At 27.5% G+C, this 21235-nt stretch overlaps 1 protein-coding gene across 2 annotated transcripts in view; it reads right to left on the bottom strand.

Moving 5' to 3' along the window:
• LOC105845495 (NACHT, LRR and PYD domains-containing protein 6) overlaps positions 1–21235 on the bottom strand; it is a 53776-nt gene that overhangs the window by 12474 nt on the left and 20067 nt on the right. For both annotated transcript variants that reach the window (XM_065816708.1, XM_065816707.1), the window contains exon 4: positions 15418–15474. In XM_065816708.1, the coding sequence (XP_065672780.1) occupies positions 15418–15474 (57 nt within the window). The remainder of the gene's footprint in view (positions 1–15417; positions 15475–21235) is intronic.

Here is a 21235-nt window from a genome sequence, read left to right on the forward strand (position 1 = left end):
AAAAAAATAAACATTTGTATTAGCCTTTTAACTACTATGATAGTTTTTATTGATTATTTTTAAATAAGTGTTATGAATGAAGACCTGCGACTGTATTGTTATTTGTGTGAAGTTTGTTAATCTGATTTTTTTTAAAGAATATAACTTAAAATTTTAGAATATACTAATTTTATTATTTTTTAAAATAAACCTACATTTTATTAAACCTACATTATTATTACCTACATTATTATTAAACCTACATATTTATTAAAATAAACCTACATCTTCATTAATAATAAATCATTCATATTTATTTTTATAAACTGTGTAGGGATTTCTTGTTAATATTATACATACTATATAAAATATAAATAGATTACTTTTAATTTTTAAATAGTAAAATACCATATTAATAAAAAACCAATATTTATATAAATACCGAATTACTTTTTTTGGAAGATATTTTATATTATATTTATAATATTGTTTTGATTTAGAAAATGTTTATTGAAATAATAAACTATAAAAGAAGAGTTACATTAAATTAAAAATTCTAAGATATGTATAATAAATTATTTAACGCGTTTTTATTTAACTTGTTTTATTTAAACAATAATCTATAGTGAAAACAAAGTTGAATAAAGCAAAATCTGAAGTAAATTTCAACTAACAATTTTTTATTACTTTTCTAGAAATTTATTAAAAAAATTAAAGAAAATATGTTTTAAAATTTTAAAATGTTGTATTGCTGACGGCCCACCGGGAAATGTCCCGGTGGCCTAATCCGCCCATGGAGTAGAGTATATCATTTTAAAAGAAACATTTTTTCAAAAGATCATCTGCTGTTGCTGCCTTGAAAAGAACAACAAATGCATTCCAGTTAATTAAAATTTGGAAGGTCTGGTTTAAGTTTTCTGTATGCCTGAGTTTTCACTGAAAGTATTTGCCTACCCTTCAAGATTATACCCAGGTTTTAAGAAAAACTTATATCTTTGTAAGGCTGGTGGTTTCAGTGAAAGATTCCTTACAATGAGGCAGATGCTTTGGTAAAGAGCTTAGGACTTAGTCAGTTTAAGTCTAACGAAATGTTAAAAACTTTGAGGAGAAGTGGTGCAAAGTTTGAGTCAAACATGGAGAACTCTGGATGAAAAAAGTAAACTACTTTCGAACCATTATGTAGCTGAATTATTAGACTTTCAAGAAAAGGAAAAAGATAACGACTATGCTACAGTGAAGAGAAACCTATTGTATATTGAAGATACTACAATATTTCTGGATTTTGTAATGAAATATTGAGGGCATGTTCCACAAAACACATTTTTAAAAATAGGGATGGATTCAGGTATTTATATTTATATTTTAATAATCATCTTTTTGAAAACATATTTTGGAAAATATTATTTTTACATATTTATATACAAATATGTATGTGTATGTATATAGATATATATTTATAAGTGGAGGATCATTGAAAGGAATAGTAAACCTGTTTGATCCAACCAGGTTTACTATTCCTTTCCAAAGACAGGACAGAAGATAGTAACTCCATAGGATCATACTCAGGGGCAAAATGCAAAAAGAATCATTTTAACATGACAAGGATAGTGGAAAGATTGAAGTTGCATGAATGTTAGTACTCACTTCCTTCTGACATAAAGTTAATCAACATATTTCTAGGAATTTTGGTATGTTGTTTCAAGATAATAATAAATATGAGGTAAACACTATATTAGGAAAAGGTTTTTTTTACCCAACAATATATTTATAAATTGAATTATTATATAAAATTGTAGGCTCATAGAGGAAAGTATGCTTGTGTATGGTGTGAAGGTTCTTCTGAACTATTTTCTGGAGAGTTAAGAACATTTCAACCTTTGAATGAATACTATTTGAACTGAACTGAACTGTATTTATATGCAGGAACTCCGGTGACAAAAAAGATGGAATATAGGGCAGGCTTGGACAGGAAGGCGTGCGATTTCACGCGATAGTATGACCACACTAACAGTTTTTATTTTTAAATCATTTTGAAAGCTTGACCGCGGCTGTTAAAATGCTTTGTTTACATTTTAAAAATGTGCCAAAAAAATCTAAGCTATGAGGAAACTTAAAAAAAAACCTACATGATTATTTTATATTTAACTTATTATTTTATATTTAATATATATACATATATATTAATATACCTATATAATATATTTATTTTTTTAATTAATAAAGTTATGCATATTTTATGATTATAAACGCTCATAAACTAATTCTATAATTTATTCTTTAAACGTCGTTCATAGAAAATGTAAACGTTTTTCGTTAACGTTTCTCACAAAAGAAACAATTTAGTTATTTTTTCTTTTGTTTTTACTACGAAGAATTGTTAAGAATCGTTTTTTGTTAAATGCGCGTATTTATTAAACAATCGTTAGAAGTTGTTACTTTTTTTTAAAAGAGTTTCGTATAATATTATAAAAACATTAGCAACGCTAAAAGTTTAAAAGTTCCAAACGTAATTATAAACTTAATTTAGCGTTATAGTTTATTATTTATTTTAGTCAAGTATTTTTTCGGTTTTTTTTATTTTAGTTTCAGTTAAGTTTTTTTTATTTTTCATTATTTTCTTCTACGAAGATTTCTTTTCTTTTTTTAAAATAAATTTTGTTTAAGTTTATTTATTTAAGATAAAAGTTTCTTAAGTTAAGATAAAAGTTTTTTGGCGCATTTTTAAAATAAAAACAAACTAATGTAAATATAAACAAAGTCTAAACAGCCGCGGTCAATTTTTCAAAATGATTTAAAAACAACAAATATTTGCGTGGTCATATTCGCACTCCAAATCGCACGCCTTCCTGTCCAAGCCTGAATATAAGGTATAAATAAATAAGTATATTGTAAATATTTTCAAAATATATCATTCATCACAAATTTATCATTTTTAAAAGGATAAAAAATTATTATTTCCTTATATTTAGAATGTCATTAATCCTTGTCTGCTCAAGATAGAAGACAAATCCCTAAGTATATTAAGGGAAGTTCCATTACCAGAGCTTCATGCTCTGATGGGATTTATTAACCATTCAGCAGAATTTATAATGCAGCTTTGGTCTGAGTTTATAGATTGGGTCAAGAATATTAGGCGCCTTCAAAAAGGTTACCATGAAAGAACATTTGAAGGAAACACATGTAGAGAGATACTTAAAAGTTGCAACAAACTTGAGTTGATAATACATGTTAAACTGTATCCTCTCTTGATAACAATGAGAAAGTTTAATAAGTTGTTCAAATAATAATAAGTTGTTCATGGTGTCTTTGGCTGTAAATTTGATCCAAACTATTCAATTTTAATTGAAAGTTTTACACAAAGTTATAAAGATGTACCAGACTATTGCAGAGAGGTAATCGCTGTGTTCTTTAACCTTTGTATTTGAAACCAAGTTATTGATAAACATATTTAAAGTGAATTTTTTTAGTTTTTAGATAAACAGCTCATGGTTACCTGAAAAGTACATAATGTAATCGCACATCTGGAAACATTTGTTGATTTGAGTGGCCTTTCCCTTGGGCAGTTTAATGACCAGACATCTGAATCTTGCCATTCCAAGATGAAAAGTGTAATAAACAGGTTTGAAGTTTTGCAGTACAGCAACAAACATAAGGAAAGAAGCAAAAGAATTGCTGAAGTGTTCATTTCATACAATTTATAAGTTATTAAACATACATCAATTGTACATCAAAACACAAACATTATTGAAATCTTTAGTTAAAAACATTTGTAAATTCATTCAAAAAGACAGTAAAAATACATTAATATAAACAATTTTAAAATATTTTATTTAGTATTTATTATATTATTATTATTATTTATATTATTTTTTTTATATATTTTATTTATTTATATATATATTAGGTTATTAGGCAACAATACTACTATTTTACTAAATTACTTATATACCATGAATATGTTCTATTTTACTAAGCATACTGTTCCTAAATTAATTTCAAGTGTATCTAAACTTTTTTTTGCCAATTTAAAGCAGTCTAATGATGTTGATGTATAAATACAAAATTAAAAAAGCATAAAAAGTTGAAATGTAAAGTTATTTTATGTTAACTTTACTGTTCTGTCAGTATATTTAGTAAATACAAAAAAAATGACTTTTAAGCAGAGTTTCTTTGTCAATTTTCTAAAAATGTGATACCTCCCAGATTTTTCTAAATATTAAAATGAAGTGCCTGATGCCCTACTTACCATAACTATTAACATTTTTGGGATAGTAAACTTAAACCCTAAATTTCTGAGCTGTGTATATATATATATATATATATATATATATATATATATATATATATATATATATATATATATATATATATATATATATATATATACATATATATATATAAAGTATTGGTCAAAACTATAGACTAATGTAAAATAAAAATTGAATGATAAAAATTTAATGGAGGGTTGAATGAAAAGTTATAATTATTTTTTTATCTGAAGAATAACATTTTACTTTTTACAAAAATGAATGAAAAATGAAAATACATTTAAAGTTAACATGTTTTAAAGTTCAATTAGGAATAATACAGAAAAATAGGCTGGTCAAAATTATAGCACATAGTACAAATTTTAGATAAAAAAAATATTAGAATTTTATGTAATATGAAGAAATGTTGGATCTCATAATTCTAAATATTTGAGAAATACAATCTGGAACAGAATTTACCAATGTAATGCAAAGATCAATTGAAGTCTTGTCTCAAATGTCTTGAATTGCATCCTTTAGGTCATTTGTATTGCTTATGTTACAATTTTTGAGTTTTTGGTCAATAATCAACCAAAGATTTTTTATCAAATTTGTATATAGTGAAGTGGGTGCCCATTCTAAGAGCCAAATATTTTTTTTTGCAAACCATTCCAGAGTTTTTTTTGCTTTGTGACACGGTGCGTTGTCTTGCATAGTATAAAAATCTTGAGCTTCAGAATCAAAAAAAGTGTCCATATAGTCAGGAAATTAAGCAATAATATCTAAATAACAAGAAGCATTCAAACAACCTTTGTAAAACTTTAATAAACCATTTGCAGAAAAACATCCCCATACAGAAATAGTTCCACCACCACCTTTTGCTCTTGTTGTAAAATTAAATAGTAAATCTTTTTCATTAGGAAGACGACGTACAAACTTACAATTCTTTCTATTTATGACTTCAAAATGTAATTTTTTACTAAATACCACATGATGCCATTGATTTTGAGTCTGATCAACATAGTTTTTACACTAAGTGAGTCTCTTCTTTTTCTGAGCCTTATTTTGATAACAACGTCGTTTCTGTTTGTAACTTTTCAACCCTTTTTCTATCAAACGACAACGAACTGTTCTTGCACTAATGATTTTTTCTTTTGCAGCATTTAACCCCATAGCAATTTTTCTACTTGAATCAGTACGATTTTATTTTAGCAAGTGTCATTATATAGCGGTCTTCTGTAGAATTAGTGCACCTACGAAATCCTTGAGCTGGTCCATTTTTCAGTGGTAAACTCAATTTAATCTTATCAGCAATATTATAGACAAATTTTTTGGAAGTTTTAGCACATTTAGCAATATCAGCAAAAATAAATTGCTGTTGAATTAAGTTTTTTACAAGTTGTCACTGCTCAGAGTTCACTGCTTTGCGACTCTGCATAAATATTCTTTTAATTTTAAAACTACTGAAAAAACTTTGAAAAATTATAAGACTTGCTATTTTAAATAATTAACTATGATGCTAGTAGATAAATAAAATATCATGCACAACAATGCATCAATGCATTTAATCATTCACACAGTCAAAATTATGTATGAATATGAGTGTGGTATAAATTTGACCAACATTTTTTGTATATGTTTGTAAAATTGTTCATTTCTAAGATGAATAATGAACAAAATTTTTAATTTTACATTTTAAATGACTAGTGTAAACACATTTCAAAAATACCTCTCAACAATATGATTAATGCATACAAAAATTTTAAATGACAATCTTAATTTAATAGGTTGTGCTTTAATTTTTACCAGTACTTTATTTCATTTTTTTCTTCTTTTTCTAAAAAAACTGTATTGGTTTAGATAAGCAAAAAAAGTGAGCAAATGCTTACATAAATATGTTATAGTAGATTCTTCTATAGTATATAGTAGTTCTTCACTTTATTGCAAAGTTTTTCCAATTGGAGGAAGAGTGTAGAGAAATTGAGTGTGAATATGTCAAAATCATTGCATAAGTCTCAACATATTTAATAGCATTGACAGATATCTTACAAAAAGAAGAAAAAATCTTAAAATTAAAAAATCTGCATAGTCAAACAATTCTGTAAAAAAAACTTTGGCACAAATGTGTGACCCAATATTTGGTGACTTAGGCAGGAGTATAATCCCCTTTGTTGTGAGGAATTTATTCCATCCAAACTAGGCTTAAGGATGGAACACCCAAGGATAAGGCTTTTATAGAAGCAAGACAACAAAACCTGAGTATCAGCATGGAAAAGCAAGCAAATAACCCTCTGAAGCTGGGAGCTTTATTTATGGTCAACTAGGAGAAAAATTTAATTTGAATTGATTTTGAAAATTATAAAAAGAACACAAAGTATTTACAAGTTTGAAAACTTATTAACTTTTGTAAATTTGTAGTCATCAAAAGCTAGTTCGTGAAAGGAAGCAGGATTCATACAATGCTATGCTCAGATCGACAAAGAAATAGAAGAGGAGGAAAGGTAAGATAAGGCAGAAGATAGTCAAAATACCTAAAAAAAACTCCAATTAAAAAGACAACTATTGCCACTATCTAGTCAAAGAAGCTATCCCAACAGCAGCCTAGAATAGGGCTAAAGAAGTTCATACTGCCTAAATTAAAGTGTGATATTTTTGGCAGTTATAATTGTTAAATAACAATTGTTGTTTATTTTGAGAAATAGGTACAACTAAAAGAGACCCAGGTACAACTAAAATTAGAAGATTTCAAATAGAAAAGTATATTACGAGTAATAGTAACGTTCTGCAACAAAATTAACAACTTTTCCAAAAAATATAAGTTTATACGAAAAAACAAAAAAACAAAAAACAAAAACAAAAGAAATAATTTTCTCAATTTATTGACTTATTGCAAACATTTCTTGAATTGAACTGTTAATACCCACAAATTTTAGTAATATTTTCTCAAATAAGTTTTTCTCGAAAATGGAATTAAAAAAGTTTTTGCTTGCTCTGCACAACTTATTTTCTCACATCAAAACACCGATCCCTACAAAGTATAATTGTTTTTGTTTTAATAAGACATAAAGAAAACATATTTTATTTAAACACAAATTGTTTGCACAAATATAATTTTTATTGACTCAATAGCGTTTTTAAAAATGATTTTTATTGTTTACCGCAATGTTAAAAAATTTCTCTCAACTTAGTATATAAAAACCCATTATTAACTCAAAACATTCTTTTATTTTCATTAGTTTTAGTCTACTTTCAAACGTCTAAATGTCCTACCCACCTAAACACCATACACCCACAGCTCTAAGTTATTTTTACACAAGAAAACTTAACCATTTTTTCAAGTAGATTGATATGAGATAAAAATTTAAACAAATTTAAATTTTATATTTTAATTTTTTAAAAATTATTTTTTCTCAACCAGAAGGTTATTAGTTATTGTAACCAACCAGAAGGTTAGCGTTGTTATAAAAGTATATGATCATAATCACCCTCATTTGTTACAAAATATAATCATTTTAATAAAGCATAAAAAAAAGCAAAAACCTATTTAGAGTGCAAAAATCTCCACTGACACATAAAACAGGCATAAATCTCAAAATTCACAGGAATGAAATGCCACAAAGAGTTTTTTTATAGTATTTATAATATGTTAGAAAAACATATCGAATTCTTTTAATATTAATATACCCTGGAAAATCTCCTTAGAGTCACATCAATTTGTACTCAATAACCATTATATTTTATTCAACAAACCAATTGTATTCAACAACACACTTAATTACTCACCTTTATGGTATTCACAGAAAACCTTTTTTAGTATCTTATAAAGGTTTTTATGCAACTGCTTTGAAAGTTTTTTCTGATGACACCAAGTTTTTTGCTCATTGAGTTGAGATATAATCTGGTTATGTGAAATTTTCATTTAGTACAAATCTTGTTAGCAAATATATTTGTTTAGTCGCACACAGATACAAAAAAAATCTTTTTAAAATAAACAAACTGACAGTAACATTTTTATTCCTAGAATTAAATTGGGCATGAAAACTTTGAACAGCTTTTATATGCAAAGTTTATGAATACCAGAACCAACTATTTGTGCAAAGTAAAATCTATTTCTATTGGAATATCAATTTCTTTATAGGTAGAGTTAGAAAGATAAGGTTAATTCTACTCTTATTATCATACATATTAGTGATATACCGATTGAACATTTTTGGTCAATGCCGATACCAATAGACAAAAAAAAGCCCATAACAATGCCAATACTGATTAATTAACAGATTATAAGATTAATCAATAATATAAAACTAAATAATACAGGTCAGGTCTCACTGCCTTGTAACTCTGATATAAAATATATACCCTGTCTTGGGGTTTTTGGTTGAGTTTACGAAAGATGATAATGATTATGGTGTCTTGATATACTTGCATGGGGCAGATGTTAACATCCAGCATGTGCTTCTGTTCCATTTGTCATATGGTTGCATCCTTTTCTATTTTCTACAACTAATACCATAGCCAATGCTCAAGTGATGTATATCTTTTACACACCATATATATAACAAATAATTGAGTCTGCAGAACAAAAGCCTGTGGAAAAATAATATATACTTGATAGCGCCAAACATATGTTCAGCGCTTTTTGATGGGATCCTTTATTTTTTGTATCTATCTTATATACTGGAAATGAGTTCAAACAACCTATAAATAAATTACCTGACAGCAGAAAAACTACTAGATTGCATCAGAAAGGTGGTGATGAAACTGACTGGGATGCGAAATGATGCTAAGGAATTTAAAATGACAAATTGCCATCATAACATTTTGTATACACTTTGTTTATCATATGATAAGAGATTTTTTTCTTATCTGCCTAAAACTATGCCTTCTTTTCTTGTCGTGTCAGAGTCACACCACACATACATCTGATCATCTTCTCTTTTGGCAAATACTAAATCATATAAATACTAAAATTTATATAAATATGAAAGTATATTGTTTGCCAGCATCTAAATAAATAGCAAACATCTTTATATGTATGCATAAAACACATCTTGACAGCTTTTATTCCTTCTGGAATAAAAGCTTTGAAGCTTCTATTCCTTCTCTTCAATATAAGTCAAGCCTTATTCTACTCCACATTTTTTACCATCTTGAGCAGTTCCTTTATTAAACATTAATCTTTTTTTTTTTCATCTTTTTTACAAAAACATCTCTCTTATAAACAAATGTCCTTTTATCATTCCAAGAAGCCAATGTAAAAAAGTCCTGTCTGATGTTAAGCTCTGTTATTCTCAATTTACTAAATCTTGTTTCTTATCTCAGATGTTAGGTTCTAGAGAATTCAGGTAAGTCTTCAAAAGTGTCATTAACTAAATTAAGTCTAAAATTTAATCTGTAATTAATGGGACTGATCTTTTTTCTTCTTAATAAATAAGGCAGAGTTTTTTGCAATTCTACTCTAATTTAGCTCTTGAATCTAATGGCAACACTCTTCTTACAAGTTAAACAGATTTACCCATTGTTAAATATCAAAATCACTATGGCTTCTAATACTAATGTTAATTCTCAATTAAACACTTATACAGATTGTGTTACAGACAAGATTTCCATCATAGTTTTAAAAAAGTGTTCTCCAGAATTCTCTTTAACTTTTGCTAATAAATAAGTGGTTCCAATTTTTCAGATCTCTAGAAAACACTCTGACCTCTCTAACTATTCTACGATTAGTCTTCACTCTGTTATTAGTTTCCTTATATGTAACTTATAATTTCCTTATAGTAACTTTAAGAGTACCACTTTAGTTTTATCTACAACAATAATCTTCATGAAAATTTTACATCTAAAGTTTAATTTAACAACAAAGTTTAAAAACCGAACAAAAAACCTTGCAAATAAACAAATATTACTATATTATTATTATATTTATAATTTTTATAATAATATTTATAACATTTTTTCTTGTGAATTTCATATATATCTATTATCTATTTTTTATATTTAATTTTATATCTTCTGTAATTTAATACACTGGTCAACTCCAAAATCTGTAACCAATCTTATCAATTCTTATTATAATCTCAAATCAAATTCACCAAAAACAGACTTAATCAAAACTTTTATCTACTTTAGTTTATGTTTTATTGAATATTGTTATTATTTCCATGTTGATTCCAAGTTTTAAATTTTCTTTAATCAAGTGACAAGTTTCTTTATCTTCGACTTGATTTTTTTGAATAGATTCAGGGCCAACATTATACTTAAAATGTTGCTGCTAAAACTGTTGCAACTATGTGGTAACAATTATTTGAAACAAATTTTTTTTTAATGTATAACCCTTGCTAATCCTGTATACTAAAGGTAGAGTTATTTTATTGAAAAAGCATCATTAAATGGAAAGATGTTATGAGTACCACCTAAACCAATTCAGTGGTGAATAGTGTATATTTTCTTCAAGGTACTTTGTTATGAATCATAAACTAGTCTAAACAACAAGAAACTCTCAAAAATTGAGAATACAGGTGATACATCATTATTTTATTCACCAATTGTAAACTAAAGAATTTACAACGGATCCATTAGAAAAAAATGCTGTTACTTTAATAAATGTGTCAGTATTTTTTTGGACAAAAACATGAAAAATCAATGATTGGTCACAGGTTTATAAACAAACTCTTGAAATTCAGAGTCATTTTTTTATAAAAAATATAATTAGCAAGTAAAGTAAATGTTTTTTCTCAAATCTTGGTTTAGAAACCGTCCTAATGTATACATAAAAATGTCAAAAAACTTATATAATAACATCAATAATAATAACAAAAAGTTTAGTTATTTGTAGTTAATAAGATTCATGGTTAATAAAGCAAACAAACAATCGTAACAATAATATTATCAACTCAACAATTTTTTATCAACTCAACAATTTTCATGGATTCCTATCATACATGCATGATGTATAAGTATCATGTATGAAGCATTACCATTACTCTTATTTTTTATAACTCGTTTTCTTTTTGATACTACCTTTTTCTAAACTTTTATAAGCAGTTATTGCATATTTCTAATACCCTTGCAAAAAAGGATTTACACACTTGATATTTAATGAGTACGCTATGAGTATTTAAACAAGATAGAATTAATAATATATTTGGTCATTGTGAGTTTGTAGACAACTTGTAGGAAAAAAAAGAAAAAATTAAATTTTTATTTAAAACTTTGTGATTTTTCAGTGTGGGGTACATCATAAATGTTAAATTAAATTTTAATTTCTTTTTGTTTTTTAATTTCTTTTTAAATTGAAGATGTTTTGGTTGGACAATTGACACTTAGCCGAGCATTTTATTATTTATTGTAAAAAATTACCTGTTTTTTGTAAATGCATTGAAACAACTGTATTATTTTTCAAGGTGAGTAATACTCAGGTTGTAAAACTAATACCAGCTATGAAAATATATGTCATAAAGTTGGTTTTTATAATACGTTCACACTATGTAAACTCAGTGAATATGCATTGTTTATGTGATAAAATTATGTGATTATCTTTTTGAATTTGTAATAGATGTTATATCTATTTGATTACTTAATTAAATATTGTTAAATAGTCTTAATACATGTTGCTTTCATTAAGGCGAGATATATTTAAAACATAGCAGCATTTTATTAATTTTATAAACCCAAGACTTCCTTATCTCACATACCTTTTATTAATGTATCTTTTGCAATTTTATAAAAAAGTACTAGCCATGAATAATAATACATCAAAAGTGAAAACTAGATATAATTTGGAAACTAAATTGTCTAATTTTGTTGGAAAAGGTGTTGAGTTTGTTTAATTGGAAGGATCCACAAACAGATCAGTAATTTAAATAGGAATTCTCCTAAAGGTTAATTTTTAATTTTTTTTTAAACTTTGAAAATATATTTAGAAAGTTGTTATACTTTAAAATTTTTCTTTTTTTTTTTAATAATTTATTTTGATGTTAAATAAATAAATCTATATTTTCCTTTTAGGAAAGAAAAGAAATAGAGTTTGAATGTAAAAAAACAATTTAGTTGCAAAAGAACAAAACTTGCTTAAGTGGTAAAAGCTTAATGGTTCAAAGCAAATAGTCAATTTAAACCACCAGTTACAGTTTTTGAAAAATCACTTGTAGAAAAAATGAGAGACTATAGATAAAAATATCCAAGTTTTTGAAAAACATAAAACCATCACTCAAACAATACAACACAAGAGTGTAATGAAAGCATCTAACATGGCCAATAAAAAAGATTCATTAGAACTAGAATGATCAAAGTATTCGAAATAATTAAAAAATTTTTCGTGCCAACAGGCTTGGTTGAGAAAGGTGCGTGATCGCACACTAATTTTGACCACACATAAAATATTTATTTGCGACAACTTGGCCACGGCTCTTTAGATGTTTTGAGAACATTTCAGAAAATAATCAAGCGCAAAAAAGTTTAACAGGACCAATGAGAGACAATTACAAAAAATAAAAGCTGCCTGATTAAATTGTTATAAATTAAGTTTAGAATAATCAATAAACCCCGTCTTTTATAATGTTTAAATTATAATTAAGCGACACTTATTTATATAAAGTAAAAACTTTTTACGTATGTTTGTTTTTTGTTATGTATGTTTTTTTTTGTTTATGTGTGTTTGTGTTCTGTCTCTGCCTCTGGCGCATTGTTGGTTCATTCTTAAGCCACTTAATATATGTGTTTGTGTTTTGTTATGTATGTTTTTGTTTTGTTTATGTGTGTTTGTGTTTCTTATATATATGTGTATGTTTGTGTTGTGAATTAATATTGTCTAATGTTGAACCTAGCTCCTTAACTTTTAGTTTTGTTGAGCACTCTCCTTATGGGATGTATCATAATTGATGCATAATGGTGGCCCACTACTCTTTAGTTTGTGGACAAAACTCAATTAATACAAATTTAAAAAAAAGATTCTTCGGAATGCTCTGGAACTTTAATTCACTAAGTCAGCGTATTTTTTTAACCAATAGAATTTCTTTGTTTGTAGATTTGGCGTGTTTTTAATGTTCGCAAATATTCTTTATGTTATCCTTCTGCACCAAGATGTTTTGAGAACATTCATGTTTGAGTATGTTTCCATGTTTCCCCGCATAACTATTACTTTTTTAAATACATGCTAAAAAATTAAGTTCGTAACTATAATGTTTACTAATCAAATGTTTTTATATTAGCGAATGCTTTAAAACATTCGCTGATATACAAACATTTTCATATAAAACAAATTTGTATTAGCGAATCTTTTTAAAGCATTTGCCAATATAAAATTATTTAATTAGTAAAGATTAAAGTTATGAAGTTAATTTTTTAGCGTGTATTTTAAAAACTTATTGATATGCGGACAAACATGGAAAAAACTTGAATATTCTCAAGACATCTATGAAGCTGTGGGCAAGTTGTCACAACTAAATATTGTATGCGTGGTCAAGATTAGAGTGTGATCGCATGCCTTTCCTGACCAAGCCTGTGCTAACTTAAACCAATATTTTAATATTTATACTCATTTCAAGTTAAACTCTTTGTTTAAAAAAAAAACAATCAGTTATTTGGTTTTTAAATTTATTCAGGAGTTTAAAACTAAAACCCATAAAACTTAAAACCATTTCAAATGAGAAGTCAAAACAGTTTATATAAAATATTTTACAAAAAAAAAAAAAAAAAAAATCTTTTGATGAAGTAATAAATCTGCTTCTATAACATTATAAAGTTATGTTGCATCAAGGTTACATTCTCTAATTAATTTAATATTAAGTAATTTTTTAATTAAATATTAATTAAATATTAAGTAAGTTTACACTGAAAAGATAAAAATTGTTATAATTAATGGTGTATTGCATAACTAAAAGTATCAATTGTACTACCAAAACATTTATATTAAAAAAAAACACAAAAAACAAAATCAAATTAAAATTAAACTTTACATAGAAATATGAGTATGACCTTTGAATAATGTGTTTTTTATAAATTATATACCCTGAAATACAATGTAATTTTTTTTTTTTTGTAAATAATTTTTCAATGAATTTCAAAAGTTTATTAATGTAAATTAACTTTTTTGTTAAAGGCAATTTAAAAGAAAGTTTATATATATATATATGTAAAGGCTAATTTGCTAATAAGCTAAAATTTTCTGATAAGCTCAAATTTGATCGCAAAATTTTTTTAAATAAAAATTCTCACTCCTCCTTGTCTTTCTAACCCTTCCCTTCTTTTTTATTTTAATATGGTAAAAAATTTTGTGTTGAGAATCATATAAATACAAAACCTTAAAAATCAACAATAATGAGTTTAAAAATATCAAAATTAGGTTATATAATATAAATATCTCTAAATTAATTAAAAATTGATGCGTTGGGCAAAGGTTGATTTTGTAATAAGTAATGCATATAAACGCAGTAGGAAGAAGAATAGAGAGGGTTGCTGAAGGCATACAGTTGCTTAAAAGAGGGTAAGGGTTTTTAAATCAGTGATTTTACTGCATACATGAATGTCAAATTAAACCAAGCGTGGGTAAACGGCGGGAATAACTATGATAACTATATAACTCTCTTAAGGTACAAAAAATTAAAAAAAAAAAAAGGTAGCAAACAAAAATTTAGCAGAGCTAAAGTTATATCTATTATTATTATTTTTTATCAGGTGCTTCTTTTTTTCTCATTTAAAGTAACTTTGATGATTTAATAACTTTTTTGAACAATGTTTAGGAGAATTACAACTTTAATTATTCAAAAAGAATATTTTTATTTAAATAGTTAGATAAAAAAAACATTTACAAATATGTACCTTAGAAATGGATAACTGAAATATTTCACTAAAAATTGAATCAATCTTAGAGCAAATACTCAAATTTTTTTGATAGAATTTTTTTTGATGAGATTTCCAAAAAAAATAAACAATATAAAAATTTTTTTTTTATTTAGATTAGTATTCAAAGTATTTAAATTTTAACTTAAAACCTTTTTTTGTCTGTTAGTACTAATGCGCAGTGTTGGTACTTAAAGACAAAAAAATTATAGAGTGTCTACACTGAGCATTTAATTTTTTTGTCATTTTTTAAAAAAGATTATTATATTAAGGATAATAACTAACTATAAAAAATAAATATTAAGGATAAAGTATATTAAGGATAATAAAACTATAAAAAAAAATTTCATACCTAAAATCCAAATATTTCCACTACAACCAGTTACTCTCTTCTTAAAGAACCAGTTTCCTATAATAATAATTTTTTTAATGCAATAAAAGACATGTTTTATTTTACATAAACTGTAACTGAAATATATATATATTTATATACATATTTCAGTTACAATATATATATATATATATATATATATATATATATATATATATATATATATATATACATATATATATATATATATATATATATATATATATATATATATATATATATATATATATATATATATATATATATATATACTTCAGTTCTCCACAAGGTTATTTTTGTTTTTTGTTATGATTATAACAATTGTGCAAAACTTTAATGAAAACAAATATTTAAAAGTCAACCCAATTGACAATTTTTATGTTAAAAATAGTTATTATCGAATGTCAATTATTGATTTAAAACTTAAAATTATAAATTAAATTAAATCAAGAAATTAAATTAAAGTTGTAATTAAAATTTTTAGTTGAAAATTACAATCTAATTCAGAATTTAGTTTTAAAATATGATAGTTTTTAAATAGTTTTATATACAGATTTTATATAAATTGTTACGCAGTGGATAATCTTTGATGATTTCTTTGATGACATAAGTGATTTCTTTGATAGAGTTGGGAAATTCTTGCAATGGTTTGCAATCAATTTAAGAATAAACTGCTTCTGTTCCTCATTCTTTGTCAGTGTGTCATTGTAATTTTCAATAAGACTGATTTTCCTTTCAGCTACATCATTTAAAACTACCATGTATGCAGCCAATTCATAAAACTTCTCGAAGTCTGGATCAGATGTTCACTGTCAAACAGAGCAAAATCTGTGATATTATTGGATTCACAGGCAGTCAACTTGAACTGATTCTTAAAAAGAAAGATTTTCAGTGGGTATATGGCTTTTGCCATCCATTGTAATGTGCAAGACTGGGAGCCCAAAATTTTTCACTGCCTTTGTATCCACCAAGAAACCAGAATGATAAACATAAAAATTTCTGATAATCGTCCCTTTGGTGCTTTGTTTCAAGAAGAGCTGGTAAATGCACAAGCATTTCCTGTTGCATTTTCTTCAATATTGCATATTGAAAAAGTTCATTGGTAGTTGTACAATAATCACCTTGATTCATTGATAACCATTGCTTCTGAAACCACTTAAATAGTGCAGTTGATGGACCTTCAGTCGGACCAAACAGAGACACAAAAACATTTGAAAGAACAACTTCCCTGACATAATGTCGGCATGCAATCTAGACCAATTCAGATCCCAGAGCTTGTTTATTTCTAACACATGTACCATTATGAAGCATGTTTTTGTATACTGTATTGTTAACTGTTGTGTTGAATACAAGGCCTTTGATCTGTGAACACATTCCATTTCTCAATTACTTCAATACAGACATTTGCTCGAGCAACTTCTGTTACTTTATCTGTTTTTTAAATAGCCAACATTCTTTCCTGGCTATTCCCAGTAAGGATAACAGATATGTGATCCACATTTTCCATTGATCTATCAATATTGGACATAATTATGCCATCCCAATAAAGCAATAGTGGTCCTGCCAAAGAAAATTCTTTTTCATCCATTGAAGCAGCCTATTGTCTTTCTTTTATTCTGGATCATCTGAACTTCAAGATTATGATATTTCTGAAATGTCATGGCCAAGTACCTGTTCAACAGCTCCGGCAACAAACAAAATTTTACGGTCTGGGAGACAAACATGATCTAAAGCACCTAGAACTTCAGGTGACTGGAAAATATTTATAAACTTTTTTTTGATGATGAAGCACAAGATGTTGAACCTGTAGATGTTGGCGCACATGAGTTTGAGTTGGCTGATACTCCTCATACTCTTATAAATCTAGATGTTGAATAAGAAAGAACCTTCTGTTTAGCTAATGCTTTTTTTTTTCCTTTCTCATTTTCACTTTTTTTTCTTGTTCCTCATGTTGCCTTATCCTGTTTTCTTTTGCTGCTGTCTTTACATTTAATCCACTCATGCTGCAGGAAAAAACATCTTCTATTTGCATGTGTAGTAATTCCTGAGCTTTTTTTGTTCTGTATTTCTGTCGAGTTCTTTGTCGCAATATCTGTGTTGGTATCCTGGCTTGCATCCAAATACAAATAACTGCATCACAAGACATTTTATAACTTTCAGGTAGAGTTTGTCCTTCACCTAAATGATGAAACTGGAGCAATTGAAGTATATCCACCATACATGGTAATCTTGCTGTAGATATATATGTATACATACATACATATATATATACATACATATATATATATATATATATAAATATGTATATATATATATATATATATATATATATATATATATATATATATATATATATATATATATATATATATATATATATATATATATATGTATACATATATATGTATATATATAAAGTAAACCACCCAGTGGTCAACGTTTTTTTTACCTAGTCATATATAAATAACAATTTCTCACTCTTTTTTTCAAAAATGATCAATCTTAAAGTTTTATTGTATAAAGGGATAGTTGCGCTTTACAATAAATTTAGCGTAAATGATGTCCATAAATAAAACAAGTAGTTATAGCCCCCAAAATGTCAAAGGCAGGATGACATCTTGATATCAACGCTTTTATTCTCCAGTATTTGACACTTATAAAATTTTAAAAAACTAGGTACTTTAGATACAGGTACTTAAATGATACGTAGCAAAATAAAAAAGTATGTTTTTTATAATTTACAACGTAAACTATTTAAAACATACTTTGAAGAAAACATTTAAAAGTCTGTTTTCTATATTTTACAGCGTAAGAATGCGGTAGTGGTGTAGTGGTAAGAGCGCTCGCTTTGTAAGCGAGAGGTTCGGAGTTCGACTCCCACCACGTCCCTGGAAGTACCATGCTCAACTTAGTTTCTCCGCGCAGGGGCCTTGCTCGGCAAGGTTCGTGTTTCGGAGTTAAAGAGTTGAGAGAGGGTTGCACCACGAATGACTAAAAAAAAAAAAAAAAAATGAGTATCCTCCTCGACTGTAGTAGCCCCCCTCGGAGGTGAATAATCTAAAAAAAAAAAAAAAGATAAAAACATTCAATTTAAACTAAACCAAGATTTATTTTTCTGCTTTATTTTTATGGTTTTCTTAACACAACAGCTTATCAATCATTTAAAACAAACAGTAGATGTGTTTTTCTTCTTTTCTGCAGTTGCCAATCATACTTGTTTTTAAATGTCTTTGGCTGCAATAGTTTCTTTCTTTTTTTTTCAGATATTCCCTAACATAGAAACTATTTAAAGTGTTGTCAAGAAAGATGTTGCATGGAATTCTTGAGCAATTGTCCTAACTTTAGAAACAGTGAGTTTAGAAACTTTGGCAAGGTAAACTGTCTATAATGCAGTAAGGCTTTGCTTATAGCTGTTCCTTTAGAAAGCAATGTTGTTAGAGTTAAGATAGGAAGAAAAAAAGAAATTGAAAATGCAAGGAAACAATATTAAAATGAAGTGTCAGGGAAAACATTTAAAAAACACATGCAACTTAATATAGGCTATGCTACTTCAATTGAATTTAAAGGAAATATAAATATTACCTTCTACATGACTTCATTCCTCTACAGGGCTTATTGATAGTCTGCATTTCTTCTTTGCTCATTGATTATCTGAATTTCTTCTTTGTAAATAATTAAACCATTTTTTTGTAGTGGGAAAACGAAATTTTTCTAAACCATTTTTCTAAATCAATTTTGAGCCATCGCATCAAAATAAACATCTTTAAAAGATTTGTACAAATATAAATGGAGTGAATGTTTGTATGGCTATTATATATTTAAAAAAAAAAGCTTGAATAATAGTTTGAAAGTTTAATGAATAAATAACAACTTTATAGTTGTGCCTGCTCCCAGTGATTCTATAAGATTAGTGCAATATTTATAAGATAAGGTTTAAGACATACAGTGGTGGCATAAAGTCTTTGCCACACTGTTGGATTTTACACAACTTGTACTTAGGTTGCCTTGGTATACTACTTTTTAAAGCTTTTCCTTCGGGAATTTGTCTATATCTCCAATTGGACATCTCCCGCGTTATTAGCAACGGTTTTCATATAGTTTAATTTGTTAATTTAATTGCTATTGTTGGTTGATTGAGACACCTGCCACTATCTTCAATACAATCTGTATTATACTGGTAAGTAAAATATAGTTTTTGGATGTTTTTGCGCATATTTGTTGAAATTTGTGGTTGCTGTATACCACATATTATCACTCTATAACTTTTACTGCAATTTTGATTGATTTAACACCATAGTAATTATCAATTAATTACTAATTATAATTAGTCTAATTAACTACAATTACACATATATCATTATTTCACACCAAATCTCTAATTTATTTTTTATTCTTGTCAACTAAAATTAACGTGAACAATTATTGTCTACATAATTTTATGAGTTATTAGAAAAAAATGTGCTATTTTGTATAGGATTGTTATCGATATGGCCATCCCATTATCTCTTGGACGACGCCTGCAAATAGTGATAATGGCAAAACAAGGAGTTTCCTACAGGGACATTGCTAAAGCATTAAAGGTTAGCTTGAGGACTGTCACCTACACCATCAAAAAAGAGAGAGAGACTGAGACAGTAAAAGACAAAAAGTGTTCTGGCAGACCATGCAAAACGACCATTCAGGAAGATCGGCTTTTGGTTTGGGCAAGTCTGGCTAATCGCTTCGACACGGCATCTGATGTAGCCAGTTACATGGGAAAAACGCACAGCATCAATCTGGCAGCAAAAACCATAAGGAAACGCCTTTAGCAAGCTGGGTTGAATGGCAGAATTGCTGCCAAGAAGCCATTATTGTGGCCTGATAATATTGCGAAGCGACAAGCATTTGCAAGGCAACACAAGAACTGGACTGTTGAACAGTGGAATAAAGTGTTGTGGAGTGATGAGAGTTGTTTTACTGTATTCTGTGGAGCAAAACGAGCATATGTTAGAAGGAAAGTGGGTGAGAGATTTAGTTCTCAATGTGTTGCACTAACAGTGAAACATGGTGGAGGTTCCCTTATGATTTGGGGTTGCATGTCGGGGTCTGGTGTTGGCTGGCTGTATCGTTGTACAGGCACTGTTAACCAAGACAAGTACATAGAAATACTCAAAACACAAGTTAAACCATCTGCCACCAAGCTTTTTGGCAGAAATAAGACGTTTGTTTTCCAACAAGACAATGCTCCCTGCCACAAAGCCAAAAAAGTTACTGAATACTTTCGAACCGCATGCATCAATGTGATTGAATGGCCACCACAAAGTCCCGAACTCCATTGAAAATTGAACCCCATTGAAAATTTGTGGAAGGAATTGTTCAGAATGGTGCAGAAAAGCAAGCCCAGCAATTTGGATGAATTGTGGCAACAGTTGGAGTCTGCTTGGCATGCAATCCCAATTGCCACAGTCCAAAAGCTGGTACAGTCAATGCCTAAGCGCATACAGACAGTAATTGATGCGGGTGGTGGAAACACAAAATATTAACATTTTTTTATATTTGTGTTGTTTTTTTAAAAAAGTGCTATGCATTTATATCATTTGAGTCATGTTTGATGCTGTTTGGTGGTGCTTTAACTTTTGCATTATAAATGACTTTTTTCTTGTTTTTCCTAAGTGTAGCAAAGATTTTATGCCACTACTGTAGCATTAAGCATCTCAATAGGATCTACTTGTGTACAGTAAAAACTGATTATAAAATTTTAAATCTAATACGACATTAAAAATGTCAAATTTACCTCTTAACATCCTGAACTGCATTGCCA

Source organism: Hydra vulgaris, chromosome 13 (assembly GCF_038396675.1).
Source record: "Hydra vulgaris chromosome 13, alternate assembly HydraT2T_AEP".
Taxonomy (NCBI): domain Eukaryota; kingdom Metazoa; phylum Cnidaria; class Hydrozoa; order Anthoathecata; family Hydridae; genus Hydra; species Hydra vulgaris.